Genomic DNA, 19,319 nt, shown 5'->3' with positions numbered 1-19,319 from the left:
GTCTCGATCCATAACCTCCCCCCGCCCCTCCGCCAACCCGCCCCCCAACTCACTCAGCTGTCAAGCCTTGCATCTGAATAAATGCTCCCCGCAGATAGGCCGTTGATCAGCCAAAACTCTAGGCTTCATCTTCTGTCTCTTTCTGTCTCTCACTCCTGCATTAGTAGGTTAGCTGGCTCAGTAGCCATATTACAGACTGAAATCGGCCCTGTCTCACCATTTCCTCTGCCACAACCACTGTCACCGTCCACGTGCTCTTCTTCTCTCACCCGGGCCACTGTAATAGCCGTGTTTCCCTGAGGACGCCTGGGTCCGTCCCCAGCCAGCGGTCATGCTGGTGAAAGTGTCTGTCAGGACGTCTCACTCCCCTGTGGAAAATCCCCCAACTAGCGCGAAATCTGAACTGCTCGCCGCGCCTCCAAGCCCAGGGAGTCTAGAAGACATTGCCTTCTTGCGCTGGCCCGCCCGCGTCGCCACGTCGGAGCCCCCGGCCCAAGGACCCGCTGAAGCGGCTCTGCCCTCACTGTCTCCCATGCTACCCTGTTACCTTCTCTACCGCACCTATTGGTGCCTGCCATATCTCGAATGTTTCCTTTAAGATATATATATCCGCACTACAATGTAAGTATCTTGAGAGAAGGGACTCTTTCAAGTTGTTCATGTATCCCTACAGTCTAAGGCCTGGCACGTAGAAAGTTCTCAAAAAATATTTCTGACTGACTAATAATAATCAGGGAATTAAGGCTCTCGGTTACACCCCTAGCTTATTAACCTTAAGCAATTTTCCATCAAAACTGGATTACAGTGATCCCAAAATTACCTACAAATCTAAAATTCTATAGTATCTTATACAGTCCCGTGTCAGTTCTTTCCATCTCAGTGATCATTTCAATCTCGCGAGAAGATGCTATAGTCTCATGGGATTTGGAGCCTTTACCGGCAGTCATTGTCTTCTCCCCTTGCTTTCTCGTCCCGTGTCCTCGTCTCACCGTGATGGCTTTGTCGTTCTTTACACATCTACAGCAGGGAGAGCTAAGTGTGAAATTAACTCCAGTGTGAAGACGAACACTTGACGAAGATCACACCTGGTTGTCTTTCTGGAATACATTTTATTTGTAACAAATATGTACATATAGGAGATATGTGAAGATCTCATACTTCCTGAATAGTGATAAACCTGATACAGAAGACTCCCAACAGATTTGTTACTAGAAGTAAGATTCGCAGTACACTGAGGTACAAAAGCAAAGTGTTTGGTTGAGTTAACTCACTCAACCCATCATTTTGCAGCCTTGAGTTAGGCACTTACTGTGGCACAGATGTAAGCAATATGATGTAGATGCTCATAAATGGTGTATTGTCATTTAGGTAATAATCCTGACCTAAGTTCACTGAAATTTCATTACAATGTCTTCTAGACTAAAGCTGCAGAATAATACTCATTACAGGAGAGAGAGAAAAATAGAAATTGAATTAATCCTGGAAATGCTATTGGAAGAAAGAACACATTCTGAAATACTGGGAAAAAAATCATAAACACTTCAAGGAAAACCAAGTGGAAAATAAGAAATTCTGTAATTTAGTTGACTTTATAAAAGATAAAATACTGCGATGCCATACCAGTGTTACTTTAATGTGAAAGAGTATCTTTTCATTCTTCATTTTCACCAGTGTGTACCAGGTTGTGATCATTTGATATGATCTACCTATTAAGTGTTCCACCTTAGTAAGATTATGTTTGTCATTGTTATCACAATGGAGAAGATTTCTACACAGACACCAGGGAGTGTTGAAATGAAAATGTTTGTTTAGAGGTCATCGTGTCCAAATAGGGAGAAAATAAATTCTTCTCAGACATTTCCTATTTTAGATAATCCCTCACTGCTTTTGTTGTCCATTAATGCAGTTTATAGAACACCCGCAGTAATAGGCTCTCTCTGAATGGAAGTGATGTCCTTGCCTTATGAATATCCTGAAATATATATATATTTATATATATAGTTCGGTCGTTTCAAAATCGCATACTTTCTCTTATTAATAATTCTCTCCTATCACCAAATATAGTAAAAACAGTCTCTCATACATGACACTTTTGACACATTCATGAAGTGTCCATTTCTCACTGAAAGAACTAACTGCTTCTCGTATTGGTAAAAAAATATCTATGTAATCCCCAAGTACTGCATCCCATAAAATAGAAAGTGGTCTTTTTAAAAAATAAATATTTTATTTATTTATTTGAGAGAGACAGCGTGAGAGAGCAAGCATGAGTGAGGGGGAAGGGCAGAGGGAGAGGGAGAAGCAGGCTCCCCGAGGGGACCCCGGGATCATGACCTGCGCCGAAGGCAGATGCTTAACCCACTGAGCCACCCAGGTGCCCCCGGAAAGTGGTTTCATTTCCCATTTATATTAAGAGTAATCTTCAAAGTGTCTTGCTAGTTCACTGTGTTTCATTTTCTCTGTGAATAGTTCATCAAATACTCTCCTCTGCTTTGAAGTAAAGTAGTTTACCCAATCACCCACTGCTCCTGGAAAAATTGGAAACAGACAAGAACAAATTTAAATGTATAGTATTCACCAAAGAAATTTGTCAGATTTGCAATAAAATGTGAATGATTTCATTTCTTGATGATAAGATGATGAGGGGTTATTCTTTTCCTCATTTGCTCATTTGTTGCTTCTAATTTCCTCAGCAATGGTTGCATATTAATATGTACATTTTAAAAAGTTATTTCTTGAAAAGAAGATTCAAATATATAAAGGTCCTAGATTTTACAATAGCAGGCAAAGAAATATCTCACCTAAACTTAGTTAAAACATAAAAGCAGGGGTGCCTGGGTGGCGCAGTTGGTTAAGCCCCTGACTATGGGTTTCAGTGCAGGTTGAGATCTCAGGATCCTGAGATCAAACCCTGTTTGGGGCTTCGAGTGCAGAGTCTACTTGAGATTCTCTCTCCCTCTCCCTGCTCTTCCCACTTGTGCTCCCTCCCTCTCTCTCTCAAATAAATAAATAAATCTTTTAAAAAAATCCATAAAAGCAGACAAAGGAGACATAATGATGTCACTTACTCCCCTGCTGCACACCTGTGAAGCAGTAACTGTGCCGATAACATATCACAGGGCTGGGCAGTCAGTCTTTCTTCTTGATTCAAGTATAATTAACCTACAGTGTTACAGCAAGTTCCGGTGTACAATGCAATGATGCAGCAATTCTATATATTATGCAATGCTCGTCATTAAGCCCTTTTGGTCTTATTGTAAGGAAATTTATTTTCCAATGTTGATAACGGAGTTGAAAATACCACCACCAAGTTACTTGTATGGTGTCCTCACCTTCAAACAAGGTGTTTGGAGATTAAAATCAGATCTATACTTCACTCGGTACGTCAGCCTCTCCCGATTGTACAAGTCACCCTCAGCCTTGGCCACAGCGCCAACCCCTCAGGACCACTCTTCTTGCCTCTATCACTCACACTATGCCAAACCCCAACCCTGGATCCTGCCCATCATGATCCTTCATCACTTCTGGCCTCAGGCTTCATCCCTGGGTCCTAGGTGTACTGGATCCAGTTATACATCATCTTCCCATATTTGTACCTCTATATCAACAATGAAAGTTACCAGGAGTAGAATAAGACTGCTTGGATTCAAATCTTGACTCTACCAGCAACTAGTTGCATGACTTTGCACAAGTTATTCAGGTGCTTGGCATCTTAGTAAAATGTAAATAATATGAATACCACCCTCAAAAGTCTGCTGTCAAGTTTAAGATAAATCCAGTAATGTGTGCCTGGCACAGAGGAAGCACGCAGTAAATGCCAGCTATTCTCACTCTATAGTTTTCCTGACTACATAGTAAACCCCTGTATGGATGTGATTTAATACATTTAACACTTTCTAATTAGAGGCCTATTAAGTGCATTTTAGGTTTTCAGTGTCATGAGCAATATTGCAACATGCATCCTGTCTATACATCTTTCCATAGTCCTGTAATTTCCCCCCCCTAAATTTTAGTATGTAGGGGCCCGGGGACTTTTGACACTTATGTGGACTATTCTGTATCTTTGCCTGCCACCTTATCTCCATGGCCACCATAGTCAGTTTCTAGAATAACAGCTCCTTTTCTGACTTTTAAGCCAACTGCAGGCATAAATTCTCCTCTCTAAAGTGAGGACTATCTCTTGCACCAAGGAGTCTGAATCATCGACTTCAATAGTTTATTTGAAATGATTATTTTCAGAGGATGGATCCCCACTCCCACCCCATCCAGCTAATAGAGGAATAAAGTGAATGGACCCATCCTAGTGTTTAATTCCTCATATAGTCCAAATTTAGCAATAAGCACTCCTGGTGACTAGTATAGTGTTAACCTTCTGTGTTTTGTCAGATCCTATATAAGGAAACCACTTTTAGATAGAACTTAAATTCATTAGAATTAATGTTGTTAGTTACGATTATATTGATATGGTTTCACCTGGAGGTATTTGCTATGATCACTACTAGAGCAGGTCAAAGACTGCCTCTGTTCTCATTAGAGTGAAATTTCCCAACTTAGTCAGATAAGATGGGTGAAAACTGAATATTTTGCTAATAGATCTCAAAGGCCGGTGATAAAAGATTATCAACAGAGCATTGGATTCCGTGAAGCCTCAGAGCTTTCACATTTCTCGGCATTCTCTTTACCATAATCCCTTCCAATCTCTGTTTCTCATGTCTGCTTGTCTTACCTCCTTTCATGCCACTTTTTCAAAATTCTTTCTGTTTTCCCTTTATCTTCTCTCTTCCACCCATCCTAATCTTTTCCTTGACCCTGCCATGTCATCTTGCTCTTGTCCTCCATTGTCAAACTTCGTAGAAGAGTGATCCTTATTTCCTGCTTCCCTTCTTTCTCCCTCTTTAATCCCTTCAATCTGCCTCCCATCACCACCACTATGGAAACCACCCTCACAATTCATGAGTGATAAACGGCCATGTTTGACCCTGGCTTTCCTTGTAATTCTGGCTAATTTCCTTTCTTGGCTTGTCTTAGCTGCTTTCATTCCCATTGATGTTAGGGTCTCTAGGGCTTCCCCTTCCAACCCTTTCTCCTCTAGTCCTTTCCACTCACCCTGAAGAATTTTACCTAATTCCACAAACTGCCAATGGCTCCTAAACTGATTTCTGAACTGAGATCAACCCCACAGTGGCTCCCCGCCACTGCCCAAGTTATGAGCCTCCATATTTCGTACCTGGCCTATTACAACAACCTCTTACTGGACTTTCTGCTTCTGGTTTCACCCTCTTCTAAACAACTTTCCACCTGACTCTATTATTTTCAGGTCCCTTCTTAAAACAGCAAATAGACCAGGGGGAGAAGAGACCCCCTCATAATATGCATCAGAGCCTCTGTTCTCTGGCTCCGATTTTTATCTCCCTCATTCTGCTCCACACGTCATATATGCCTCTAGCACAGGAGACTACCTGCTCTTTCTAAAAAAAACCCTAATCCAATTCTGTGGTGGTTGGGGGCTTTTCTTCTTGTTGTTAGCTCTTGCTTCAATGTATTTCTTCCCTGTCATTTTCCTGGTAAAATCTTGCTCATGTGTCCAGTCCCAGATCCAATGTCATCTCCTCACCTACTTTGCTAGGAAAAAATTCTCTCTCCCTTATTCATGTTGCTGCTCACATTTGCTCATACTACTAGTATAGTTGTCATCACCTTGTATAACTAACTGCCTTCATTATGATCTTCTGAAGGACAAGACTATTTTATTCAACTTTTGCATCTCAGTTCTTAGAAAATAGTTTATTAATAAATATTTGCTGAATTGAGTTCTCTCCTCCCTCCCAGCCCTGGTTTTGCAACTGTAAGAAAATAAAAAATGAACCACCAAAAAAAGACCAAAGTAATTTGCAAAGTTAAGGCACTATCTGATCCATATGAGTTAGCACATACTGGTTTTGGGAGGAATTCTATTCAGATGAGCCAAAAAAATGGAAACAAAGGTATGTTTTTTAGTAGGAAACCTGAGTACCTAAATGTAGAAAATTTTGTCATCGTAAATGATGAAAAATTTGAAAAGTGTTCAAACTTTTTCCCCCTGGATCTGGACTAAAATTCACATGGATTTCAAAACAATTCTATATCCAGATGTACCCAAACTGCTTCTAAATTCAATGTTAGGAAGTAGTAAAGAAGGTTTATTTCCTTCTCTTTGGGTTTTCACGCAGAGGAGCACCCTGAGATAACTCTCCTAGCTTCTCTGTCTATGCCTTACTTCTATGGGGTGAGTTTTTTGGTGATTTTGGGAAAGTGCACTGTCCACACTCATCAGCTCCCTTCTCTCTTCTGAAGAAAGCATGTGTCATGTACCTCTCTCCACCATGCTTTCTGTGGGCTGCCTCAGTGCAGGGACAAGACTGCATTTGATTGTGACTAAGCAAGTATGTTTGCAAACTTGAAGATAAGTTATTAGCAAATGCACCAGGCTGCAGACCTGAGGCCCATTCTTCAAGGAGTTTTATCATTTCCACCTGTGTGACACCTGTGTCGAATTTCCCTCGGTTCCTAACTGGGCATGGAAATCTCAATGTCTGGAAATAATGCGATTTAAGAAATTCGTTTAATAAACGTTCACTGAGGGATGACAATGAGCAATCCATTGTGCAAGAAATAGGGGGCGCGATGATGAAATGAGAGATTTTAAAATGGTAAAATGGAACTACTACCAAATATAAGCCCCAAGCAAGGTACCACATCCTTTTCTGACTTACCTTTTCTAAACACCAGGTTCCTATTAGATGTGAGGGCACAAATAGTATGATTTGGATCACAGTTTTCTTTGGCCGCATTATGTTTCATTTCACTGAATGATGTTTTCCGAGCAATCTTATTAATTTCGCTATCACTCACATTTATGCCGAGGAAAGTAACTATTTTTTTGATGCTTTTAAAAAGATCCTGAGCAAAAGAAAAATTATTTTTTAAAAGTGTAACTCATCGAAACACCAAATTCATTCCCTCAACCCTGAAAACAGAATTTATTGATTTTTTGTTTTAACTTAATTTGACTTAAATTTTGATTGTTGAAATGTTAGGAAGGACTTACTTTCTTCATTTCTTCATAGAATATAATTAGAATGTTTTTGTCATTTTTGTGCTCTTCCCAGCTTAAAACGTGATCAAACCAGGATCCATATACAACTAGAAGGAAAGTGAACTGTGTTAATGTTCAAGATCATGGCTTGGCATCCCACGGTTCTTCCCACTTCACCAAAGTAGGTAAAGTAACGTACACACGTATTAGACTCTGGAGTGAAAGACTTTTACTTAAGAATTGTTGAAACACATCTGAAACTAATATAATGCTGTATGTTAACTATAACATACAGGTTTAAAATGAAAAAGAAAGAAAATGTTAATTACATATGTTAATACCATGTCATTCATTATCTATGAAGAAACTTATAGTTAGGTTTACTAAAACTCAATAATTAAAAATTAAATAAGATCTGAAGTATTTTTAAAAAAGAGTTTTCCTTAGAAGAGCTCAATTTTAAAACACTACTGTTTCAACTAAATACAATATTGTGAAATGAAGCTGGATGGTTGTATCTTTTAATAAGGCTGTGTTGTTTTTTTCTTATTTTGGTAAACATCTATTTATCATCATCATAAGTGACAACAAAAATACAGAGATACACATTTTCCCAATAATTGTGTTCTGATAACTACTTTGGATCTTGGGAGAAGTAGAGAAACATTGAGAATTTATTATTCTCTTCCTGTCAAGTGACATGCTTTTTATAAGTTCTCAACATAAAAAGTTAATAAACCTCCTCAAAAAGTGGGGGGGAGAGAAAAGAGAAAAGAATTCTATTCATTATCTTGGGCTGAAAAATACAGTGTTAGGGCTTTACCAGTAGTTGATATTATCTCTTTTATTGTTTTGTTAATTTGACAGATTTCAAAAAAATGCTGAAGTAAAATATTATCATGCAAAATAAATTATCAACCGTGATGATAAAAAAACAAAAAGTGAGCAACTTCTTGTACCACAGAGAGTTGATTAGTTTGACAATCTAAAGCATAAAACAGAGTAATTTAAAATACTGGGCATACATCTTTCCATGCATCCTTATTATCCACAGACTTAATACTAGCTAATGCCCAAATTATAAAAGAGCTCCTCCACTCGCAATTTTCTGAAGATATGCTGACTATTGATTCATTTAAAGCATTTATGAAGCCATTAGTGTCTGCCAGACATTGTGCCATATAACTTTTGAACATTAAAGTTTTGAATAAATTGACATATAATTTCCTCCTAACTGCAATTGTTCACAGCTTTGGCCCCTGGGGAAGAAAGGGGCAAGTCAATAACCGTAAGGCATTTGTGAAAGGAGAACTTCCGGGACTGTGAACGGTATCATCACAGAGCCCGGTTTGCCACCCCGTGGACCCAGAGGGCTGTAGAGTAAGAACAGGTGTTTGGAAGGGCTGATGCGTCTCCAGTTCCCAGCATTCTCACTGCCAGTTCAGTGACTTACATAATACTTTATCTTGGAATGGCCCAAATTACCGTATCAGTGATAAGGAGTTGACCAAAGAACAGACAGTCTGCTCCCAGGAACAAATACCTGGTGGCAAAGAGCACTGATTTTCTCTCCTAGGAATTTAGGCAGTGAACTAGTCTCTATTGCCTCACGCGAGGCTCACAGTCACCACCTGCATCACCACCTCCCCTGGGCAGTGGCAGTCCAGCCCAGCCCTGGTGGATAATATCACCACCCAGAGCTGAGGATGCAATGGAAGCCCTCGATACTGTCAGGAAGCCCAGACTTCTGTGCACCCTGCGGCTGGGCTGAGAAAGAGGCCCTGAGTCACAGAGTCACAGCCGGTGGTTAGGTGTGATTGACTCGGCCCATTGTGGTTTTGCAGCACAAAATGCATTCCAATATACCCCAAATAGATTTCAGAATAATCTTTTGGATCATAGCCTGATCATCATTTGATCATCATTTGAGAGCCAGCTATTCTGTTATTAACTAATTAATTTATACTCCATCTTGTTCCAAAAAGACAAAAGAATCTAAAGAAATAGGCTGCCTGGGTCTTTCTTACCCATGTAGAGAATTATACTTGAGGCTAATTTTTTAATTAACCAGACCTATGGCTTTAAAGAAAATACAGTTTCCAAAACAGAGACTTAAAACCTTTCTTTTCTGGGAAATGCTTTTCTCTGCATCCTTCACTCAATGACAGAATTTTCTACCACCTCCTAGACGGCCCTCCTTCTGTTTGTTATCCAGAATTACTTGTTCCCTCCGAAATGCCCCTGAACAGAAGTTGCTCTTTCTCAACCAACCCAAGTGCCTTAGGGTCTGGATTGTGCATCAGCAATCTCACTGCTTCCTATCAACTTCCAGAACTCCCTCTGAGATAATCCAGGCTCTTTAAAGACTCGTATCCTTTGAATATATCACTCTTCCTAGCCTTATCTCTGTCAGAAATGGACTTTCTGATCCGTCCCCTGCAGTCACGGAAGACTCTGATCTTAGAGCACAACCTCCTGGGGCAGCTCAGGTCTTGCTGCCAACACTTTGATGGACAGCTTCTGCAAATACCCTACTTGGACCATTTGTGTCCTTTTTAATCTTCATTTTCTTCCCCTTGTTCATCTCTGCAACTGTTTTCTGGGCAAAACCTTCAACTTCAACTTCCTTGCTCCCTTATTGTTTATTTCAATCACCTGAAAAAACACTCAGGATTCAATCAAAACACTTTACCTTGTTTTCTTCTTGCCTAATGCTACTGAGTTCTGGTGAAGAAATTTATACAACTCTATATTGACACCACTGCAAATTCATTTTTCCAGCCTTAAGGGTCCCGAGGTTACCTGGCAAACCTATTTGTCCTGCATTAACACATTCTCCTATTCTCCACATCAGCGATTTCAAACCTCCCGCACTTTCTGCAAACCCTCTGCCCCACTCCTATCCAGTTTCAACAAATATCTTAATTGCTATTTTCTAGAAAGCACTCTGATGATTGTGCCAAAATTCACCAGGATGAAGTGCCTAGGAAATATGGAGTTCTCATATAAGACTGGAGAAGGGGCTAGCAGAAAAAAAAAAAAAGTATGATGCCAAGATATTATTTCATTGAGATATTAATCTGTTGGGATATTGCCAGAACACAGTTTCTAGTTACTATTTAATTTAAAAACCTAAAATGTATTTGTAAACTGTCTGAAAGGTAAATTAGATGATTAGACAAATGTGTAGCTATCTATGTCTTTATGGTACGGTCTCCTCATATAATGTGTATATATTTATGGTTTGGAAACAGGTACAGGATATCATGACGCCTCAGTTGTAAAATAATTTTTCTAGATAAATACCTCCTTGTAATCTTTCCACCCTAAAGTGAAATTATTTAAAAGTCTTTGCCTGTCTTTAAAAGTCTATGTCCAATAGAATGAGTAGATTTCTACAATAAATTTCTAGTCATGACCTCATTTGAACATCTAAATAGACCTACAAAATCCAAGTCTGGGCCTCAGAATGGTTAAGCAATTTGCCCACAGTCACAGAGGGTATAAATTATAGTTAAGACTTGATCCCACTTCTTCTGTCTCCATAGCCTGTTTTTCAGGTTGTCATTGGCAAGAGAAAAAATCCTCTCCTCAAAAAGTCACTGAAGAACATCCCTGAAATACAGTCACCTACCTTTGACAGGAGAACAAACAACCTCATCTTATAAATAGTGTTCCCACTAAGTAAATTTTAAAAAGCTTTAGCAATTCACTGATTACTCCCGATGTCAGCAGGGTTTGCCCAGGCTAGATTACCTGATTGTATAATACACAGCAGATCCCTTTGCAATTAAAAATCTATTAACACACCTAAGAAGGTATAAAAGAATCATCTGGAATATTTTCTCCAACTAATTGCCCTTCCCAGATACTCTGCTATGACATCAGATAATGGGGTGGTTGGTGGATGCCCTATGACAGATAGTTTGCTTCCCTGACTATGGACTGAGTTGCCCTTTTTGTGACCACATTCATAGAAAAATAACTTCTAGAACAGGAGCACTACAGGCCTGCTTTATCCTGCCCTAGTCAGACCATACCCAGAGGATGTTTTTTGTCTTTGGGCACTGCAACACAATAGAGATGTAGCCAAATGAGAGCTCATGCAGCAGTGGGAGAGGTAGTGAACCGCAGTGTGTAATAATTGGAGATGAACATGGCTTTTCCTGAGGAAAAGCAGACTCAAGATCTGTTTTTTTTTTAAACAATTTATGTATTTAAACTTGGTTCATTCCAAAAATGGAATTGAGGCAGAGTGAGGCATGCTAACCATCTTCAAATATTTAGAAGACCATCGTGTAGAAGAGGCATTAGTGATCAGAGGAACAGACTTTTGGTGGACCAGTTATGCCACGGTGCTAACAGCAAAGGTTGTAGAGCTGACACCTGAATTTAAACCTTGGCTCCTTATGAGTTATGCAAGTTATTTGGCCCACCAACATCTGCATTTTCCTCACCTATAAAATGAGGATAACATCTAGCTCGTGTGCTCTACTGAGGATGATATGAGATCGTGTTTGCAATAGCTCTTAGCTAAGTGTCTATATCACATAATAAGTTTTTCGTTTTTTGGGTTTTTTTTAACATCTTAGCAGTACTGAGATGGAATGTGTCATTTGGGGGCAGGAGCTGGGTGTGAACCTGTTGTCAAAGTTAAGAAGTTCACCTTTAGCCCATCCAATTCTTGGGAATGTTACAAAGGCGGGGGATTTTAGGTGGGGGATTTAGTTACATAGGTGGGGGATTTTAACCAGCTGACCTTTTATAGACTTGTCATTCCTGAAACTTTACGACTCTACTAAATGTTTGTAAAAGAGGAGCTGAAATATTATGAGCATAGCATATTCTTCCATAGGGAATACGGCAAAAGAAAGCGTTAAACTCTGTTGCTAGCGAGTTCTCAATACCGTCCTGTTAAGGTTATACTTGCTGTGGCCTCTCTGAAAGTTAACAAGTAAAAGCTTAATCATTTGCAAGTGAAATAGGGAAACTAACAATTAAGCAGGTCTACCTCTAACCCCTGTAAGAGATAAGATCCTATGGGTACACACCGTTTCTAAATCATGCCTCTTCTAAATTCTGCATTGTCTTGGTACATTATTTTTGTTTAATGAAAGGCTTGGGAATTCAGGTTTGAGAACTGTTTTTCGTTTTTGTTTTTAAGTGCTCCAGGTACCAGTGAGTCGGGGAAAAAGTAATAAATTCAAAGGTCATGCATAGTTACACAGGATCAATATGCGTGTGCTGCACAGCTCAATCAAATGATGTATCATTCTAGTATTTTCAAGAGAAATTGCTTTTTGTTCATTGTTATAAACCAAGTGTGAGGATGGCTAATTCTTTCATTTCTGTTATTTGGGGAATTTTTCCCCCTTTTTGTGGGGAAGGGAGGGAGAATTTGTGTGTGTGTGTGTGTGTGTGTGTGTGTGTGTGTGTGTGTATTGTTTGTTGGTCTTGTCTTATTTTCCGTTTAGGCCTACATAAGACCTATTTCAGGAGGCCTGTGCAGGTTTCAACTGTATCTTCCTCTACTCCAATCAATGCATAATTATTTCACTGACAAAACTGATCTTACATGAAAAAAAAGTGATGCTTGATCGGAATTAATCTCTGTTTTAAAAACACTGCAACCAGCTCAATAAGTAATTGCAAATCTATACTCTCTACAGGTGATAAGAAAGTCTGTGAAGAAGCAAAGGGAGAAAGAATGGCTTAGAAGTAAAAAAAAAAAAAAAAAAAAATCTATTCAAATGTATTTCTGAAAGTGGGCTGTTAGGATCCAGTTAAACTTTTGGAAAATGCTTTCATTTGGAGGGGAACTGTATATGATGAATAGAAATCGTTGTTATATTTACCATCTCCTCTTAGGAAAAGCTCGAAAAATGCAGCCCAGGTTTCAATGCCAGGGAGATTCGGGTTATCTCTGTAGTAGTGGAATAAAGAAACAGCCGTATCTTTTGGATTCCTAACGATGTAGATAATCTGTTTAAAAAAATCAGTTTATTTTTAGATGGAAACAGCCCCCACACAAAACATGTTCTTAAAAAAAAGCAACCGGACTTAACCTGTACACGCCACAATTTGTTTAATACATGACTATCTTTCTGTACAATGTTCATAGTCCAGGAGTCGCGTGTGTGACCCACATGAACAGCACCTGTTCCTCTTGAGAGATGTGTAAAGGCCACTGTGCTCAGAAGTGAAAAGCCATGTTTACCCCCGGTTCTGCCCCCATTATCCTCTCTTTCTCTCAAGAGAAAATCATGGAGTAACTCAACACTTCAGGCTTTCTCTAATGGCTCTCTGCGTCCTGAGCAGATTCACAGAACCCCAAGGCTCTGAAAGTGGTTTAAAAATCCACTCCCTGTCTGGACTCTGAAAAACAAACTGGGGGTTCTAGAGGGGAGGGGGGTGGGGGGATGGGTTAGCCTGGTGATGGGTATTAAAGAGGGCACGTTCTGCGGGGAGCACTGGGTGTTATACGCAAACAATGAATCATGGAACACTACATCAAAAACTAATGATGTAATGTATGGTGATTAACATAACAATAAAATTTAAAGTAAAAAAAAAAACCACTCCCTGTCTTAACAAAAAGGGATAAAGTGGCAGAATGCGAAGCCTTAGCCATCCAATTGGAGTTTTTTGTCTGTTTTGGTAGACAGAAGCATGCTTTAGGGCCTTTGGAGAATACCCAACGTTACATGTCAGTATCATCCCCTGAGAAAGGCAATGCAAACTACTAATACATTAATACATATTTTGACAAAAGAGGTTAAAAGAAGTATTCTGTTGTTATGTGTAACGACATGTTAAATAGACTTATTGTGAAGATCATTTCACAATATATACTAATATTGAGTCGTCAAGTGATACATCCGAAACTAATACAATGTTGTATGTCAATGATACTCAAAAACACACACGTACAATATTCTAAGAAATATTAGGGGATGGTTGAAAGATATGAAGAGGAGGCAGAATAGTACCCTGAGAAAAAAAATTAAATGTTAACTAAATATCGTGAAATGAGCAGACATTTCATGTAAGAGAGTTTGGAAGCAGAAAAAAAGGCGGGAAGACAAAATTAGGAAGAAAACATAGGAGGCTGAGTAGGGTTGAGGGCCGGCAGGGAAAGATGGCAAGAAGAATTGACTATCTGACAGGCCTGCTGGAGCAGGGAATGTTCGAGTAGCCCCTAAGCTCTGAGGGCTAGGCAGGGGGAAACAGAGAAAAGGTCATCATCTGGGGAAACCAGGTGCAACCAGAGAGTCTCACTTCCCTTTAGGATTGTACCTTAAGGCTCTGTCTTTACTGTGGTGGTTTTAAGAACCCCCCTAACCCTTTCTGAGCTTCAGTTTCTTTGCCGATGAAAGGAAAAACATCTATTCTTGTCTTTGTTGTAATGTGTTTATAAAACATAGCTTAATCTTTGCCACACTGTATTTGATGGATCTTGTTGTTTCTGTATCAAATGAGGAAACCAAGGCTCAGAGAGCATCAGCAATTTTTCAAGATCACAGAGCTTGAGAGTGGCAGAGCAAGAACTCAAGCCCAGTTTCTGGTCCTCCCAAGCCTTTGCCCTTAACCACTGAACTCACCTTGCATTGTTTTTGTTTGATATTCACTGGTAGCATGTTGTAGCTCAAATGCGTGGGAATAACTCTTCTCTTACAGTTCATTTTTAGCTCGTCAAATTTAGAAATGTCTCCCAACTCGATAGGAGATGTTAAACTAATTCGAGCATTCGGAATGTTCCCAATGACCTCTGCAATCCAGTGAGTACCTTCACATAAAAATAAAACAAAATTCATTTTTTAAATTAAATGAAATTCTTGATGAAATAAATATAGAAAATTAGCATGAGGTTATAATAGCAAGGAGTGCATTAATTTTGTTATAGTTATTATTACCTCTTGACACCCATTGAAACCTGAGACACTCGTTGAAACGCTAGAGACGTTAATTCATTTTACAGGAAGAATCACACTTTAAAGAGTGTGAAGAGACTGAGAACTGTCTATGCTGTTTCCTCAGCTTGAAATACTCTTCTGCGCTACACTCACCTCTAACACCTTCTCCAATTCACAAATACACAGATCTTTCCATACACAGTTCCCACCGGTCCTGCAAGCTCATGCATCTTGCTCTTTTATAAATTGTCTTCTGAGTCCCCACTCCCCTGGCATAATTGTTTACCCTTTCTGTCCCTCCCAAGTAGCGCACACCAGAGTCTAGTTGCTATTGCTTGTATTTATGTGTACCTCCCCATTTCCCCCTGGAAGATAGCCACTGGATCTTATTTTTATTTGTGGGCAAACATAGAGTAGGCATGCAAACAAAGCACTTGAACAATGAACAAATGCTATATTCAAACAGCGTAAAGATACAATCCTACACTACCATGAAGTCTAGAAGGAATACATAAAGCAAATGTGGGTATGCTCCAGTGTTGTAGACAATAGTAAACTGGAACTGGGAAGTAGAAGTTTGGATGGGGAGGTTGCTTTGCTGATTTGAAAGCAATGTTCCTAAAAAGTTTTAATCAGGCCTATTTCCTTTCCATTGATCTCATTTGTAATTCGAATTAGAAATTTGTTAACAATATTCGCTAATTTATACTGAATAAATATTTAAACAGTGCTCTCATTTGCATGATGTTTTAAATTTAAGACTATTTTAAATTATAATGCTCATAAGTCAACTACTTATAATATTCATATAAACATGACTAATATTGTAATGACATTTCTATTATGTTCACAAGATGTATTGATTTATTCTGGTGAAGAAGGGAGAATACAGTTTTGGGCTGTATTCAGGGGACCTCCAGAGCTGGCTGGTGATATCAATTTATAGGCATCAATATGTGCAGTGGAAGCTTTATATATGGTTGTTTATATATGGTATAAACTAGCCACCTGCTCAAAGAACCTTAAAAGTATCATAAATTACTTTCTAAACTAACATATCAGTTTAGGGTAAGGTATATTTATTTGCAGAGCAACCTCCTACATAGAGAGAATACTGAGGTATTCTGGAAAGAATCATTTAATTTCCATTTGCAACACCATTTTCCAATAAAATAATTACATATGTGATTTATATTTATTCTCAAAAAACACCCTGGAAGATCTATATGAACTCTGTGTCTTCTAATGGGGAGGGCCTTTGGGCCTGACTCACAATCAGATAAAGGGACTAAAATGTAAACACGATTTGAAGGGGCTAAGCTCTTAGTTACTGAATCATGCTAGCAAGCATATGCCCATTCACATATGTCCACTCTTCTGGAAATCACAGCAGGCAATTGGATATTATATATCCTGGCCACCTCTCAAAATTAAAAAGAATCTATAATTAATTTAGATTATCCCCAGAATGACATTATTCATAATGGTCCTTTCATGTGTGTATAACTATATGTGGAAATAAACTTTGCATAAGAAGGCATAAAATTGAACACTAAAGGGGCACCTGAGTGTCTCAGTCAGTTAAGAGTGTGCCTTCGGCTCAGGTCATGATCTCAGGGTCCTGGGATAGAGCCCTGCATCAGTGGGGAGTCTGCTTCTCCCTCTCCCTCTGCTCCTTCCTCCCTGCTCCTGCTCTATCTCTGGCTCTCAAATAAATAAATAAAATATTTAAAAAATTGAACACTAAAAATACTTATGTTTTTTTTATTAGCCCGGGAAAAAAGAAGTTTTCATTTATAAATCAATCATTAAGTATGAATTGAACAAATATTGCTTATTGCCATGCCTGGCACAAGTATGAAGAGAACTTTATAATGTTACAGATATTATGCTTTTTATGTATATCAACATCCGTATACTTTAATGAATAAAAGAGAAACAAGACTGGAGTAAAGACTGGACTAATTCCGCCAGTTGAATTTTCTCGAAACACAGTTTTCAGCTTTCTAATGTCAAACTTTTTCATTAAAATAAGCATTTACGATACTTAAATTTCCTATGGATAAATTCTGAAAAATAATTGTTTTGTAAAAATTGTTATTATATTTCTCTAGAGTAGTATATTACATTATTATATTATTATTATATTTCTATACAGTAGAACATTATACTTCTTATTTCTTATATTTCACACATTTTAAAATGTACTTATACATTTAAAAATACATTAAAATAAAATTTACCAGATTTTGGATAGGACACCAGAAACACATCATCTTCTCTTGCATTGAAAAAATCCAGGGAATTTAAAAGTTCTTCTGAAGACATTGTAGAAAAGAGGATCCCCTTGAATTTATGAAGAACACTTGACTGGTTCTGGAATGACATCTTTCTTCAAATGAATCAAAAAGTATTTACTAAACACTAACTTTACACAAGGAACAGAACAAGTAAGGTCCTTGATGTTAATCCTAGCTCAGTGGCAGGATAATCCTAGAATTACCAAGCTGGTGTTCCAACTAGAGGAATATATGTATATATACGTTTTGCAATTCTTCATAAGAGTAATTTTTAAACCACAACCAAGCCAAAGTCTACTGTGAAAATGATGTCATCTGGATTTTCTTGATAACATGATGCAAAAGATTCCCTCTAACTTGACATTCAAAATAGTTTACATACAAGGCTATCAAGCTATCAGAATGTAATTATTATCTGAAGGGACTAGAGTTAATCAAATCCTTTGGCCTTAATAAGAAAATAATTAGTGGCCATAAAGGATTATGTCACTGTGGAAAGGACTGGAAAAGTTGAACGTCTTGTTAATATTAACACATATTAGAGGAAGTAGTTAATACGTATTGTGTTGCTGGAAGAGGAGAGAATGGAGTGAGAAAATATAATTTTTTCTTAGAATTGGCAGATAAATCTGTGACTAAGGATAAACTTCATGGGAAATACTTTAAGAAAGATAACATGGGACTCAGGAAACCCAAGCCAGAAAAGAGATATCTTGAGCTTTGATGTATATAGGAAGTTTATGGTTGAATTAAACAAATTCTTGTCTGAGTCACTCTTTGCTTTTCTCACTAAATTGTTATATTCTGGATTCAATTAGATATGGCAACAAAGTGCCCAATAACTTCAGTGAACCACAGTGGAATCTTTTTGTTTGTTTGTCTAACCATCAAAAGAAATGTATGTCAACCAGGAAATGATCAGCTTTCTTACTAAGCATAAAAAAGTAGAGATCTACTGTGGAAGAAATAATTGAAGAAGAAACATATTCATGATAGTGGAAGAAATGAAAATCAGAATAATCATATACATGGGAAATTCTAAAGAATTACAATTAGAATAAACATATAAATTGGGCGTGGTTACTGGATGATGAAAACAAATTATATTTCTACATTCTAGCAAAACCAACTGAAAAATAAAATCTGAAAAACCCTATTTACAATAACATGAAAACCCAAATGTCTAGAAATAAATCTTTTTTTTTTAAAGATTTTATTTATTTGAGAGAGAGAATGAGAGAGAGAGAGAGAGAGCATGAGAGGGGGTTGGGTCAGAGGGAGAAGCAGACTCCCCGCTGAGCAGGGAGCCCGATGTGGGACTCGATCCCAGGACTCCAGGATCATGACCTGAGCCGAAGGCAGTCGCTTAACCAACTGAGCCACCCAGGCGCCCTAGAAATAAATCTAACAAAAGATGTGCAAGGCATTGAAACCACAAAGTATTACTGAAACTAGTTAAAGAAGACCTAAGTAAAAGGAGAAATGTACCATGTCCATGGACCAGAAGACTCAATATTATTCAAATGTCAAAATTCTCCTTATTGATCTACAAAGTCAATTCAGTTTGATCAAAATCCCAACAGGCAGGGGTGTGTGTGTGTGTGTGTGTGTGTGTGTGTAAACTCACAAGCATTTATATAGAAAATGCAAAAGCAGCAAAATAGCCAACGAAGTGCTTGCTTCAGCAGCACATATACTAAAATTGAAACAATACAGAGAAGATTAGCATGGCCCCTGTGCAAGGATGACAGACAAATTCATGAAGCATTCCATATTTTTTGGAGGGTCTTCAAAAAGTTGAAAATAGAGCTACCATACGATCCAGCAATTGCACTACTGGGTATTTACCCCAAAGATACAAATGTAGGGATCCAAAGGGGCACCTGCACCCCAATGTTTATAGCAACAATGTCCACAATAGCCAAACTATGGAAAGAGCCCAGATGTCCACTTACAGGTGAATGGATAAAGAAGATGTGATATATTTATACACACACACACACACACACACACACACACACACACACACAC

General features: G+C 38.5%; 1 protein-coding gene and 1 non-coding gene across 2 annotated transcripts; one reads left to right on the top strand and one right to left on the bottom strand.

Annotated features, from left to right (window-relative positions):
• Positions 1-2,409: 2,409 nt before the first annotated feature.
• Positions 2,410-17,376, bottom strand: LOC113922294 (sulfotransferase 6B1-like). The gene is made up of 6 exons (XM_027594250.1): positions 17,232-17,376; positions 14,677-14,861; positions 12,931-13,057; positions 7,088-7,182; positions 6,753-6,939; positions 2,410-2,528 (listed from the first exon to the last, which is right to left on the bottom strand). The coding sequence occupies exons 1-6, from the start codon at positions 17,374-17,376 to the stop codon at positions 2,410-2,412; spliced, it is 858 nt and encodes a 285-aa protein (XP_027450051.1).
• A 1,584-nt stretch (positions 17,377-18,960) lies between these two features.
• LOC113923194 lies at positions 18,961-19,067 on the top strand. The gene has a single exon (XR_003520203.1). It is a non-coding gene; the product is annotated as a U6 spliceosomal RNA (small nuclear RNA).
• The last annotated feature ends 252 nt before the right edge of the window (positions 19,068-19,319 follow it).

The sequence above is a fragment of the Zalophus californianus genome, chromosome 9, assembly GCF_009762305.2.
Source record: "Zalophus californianus isolate mZalCal1 chromosome 9, mZalCal1.pri.v2, whole genome shotgun sequence".
In the NCBI taxonomy this organism is placed as follows: Eukaryota; Metazoa; Chordata; class Mammalia; order Carnivora; family Otariidae; genus Zalophus; species Zalophus californianus.
This window is presented reverse-complemented; position numbering and strand designations above follow the sequence as displayed.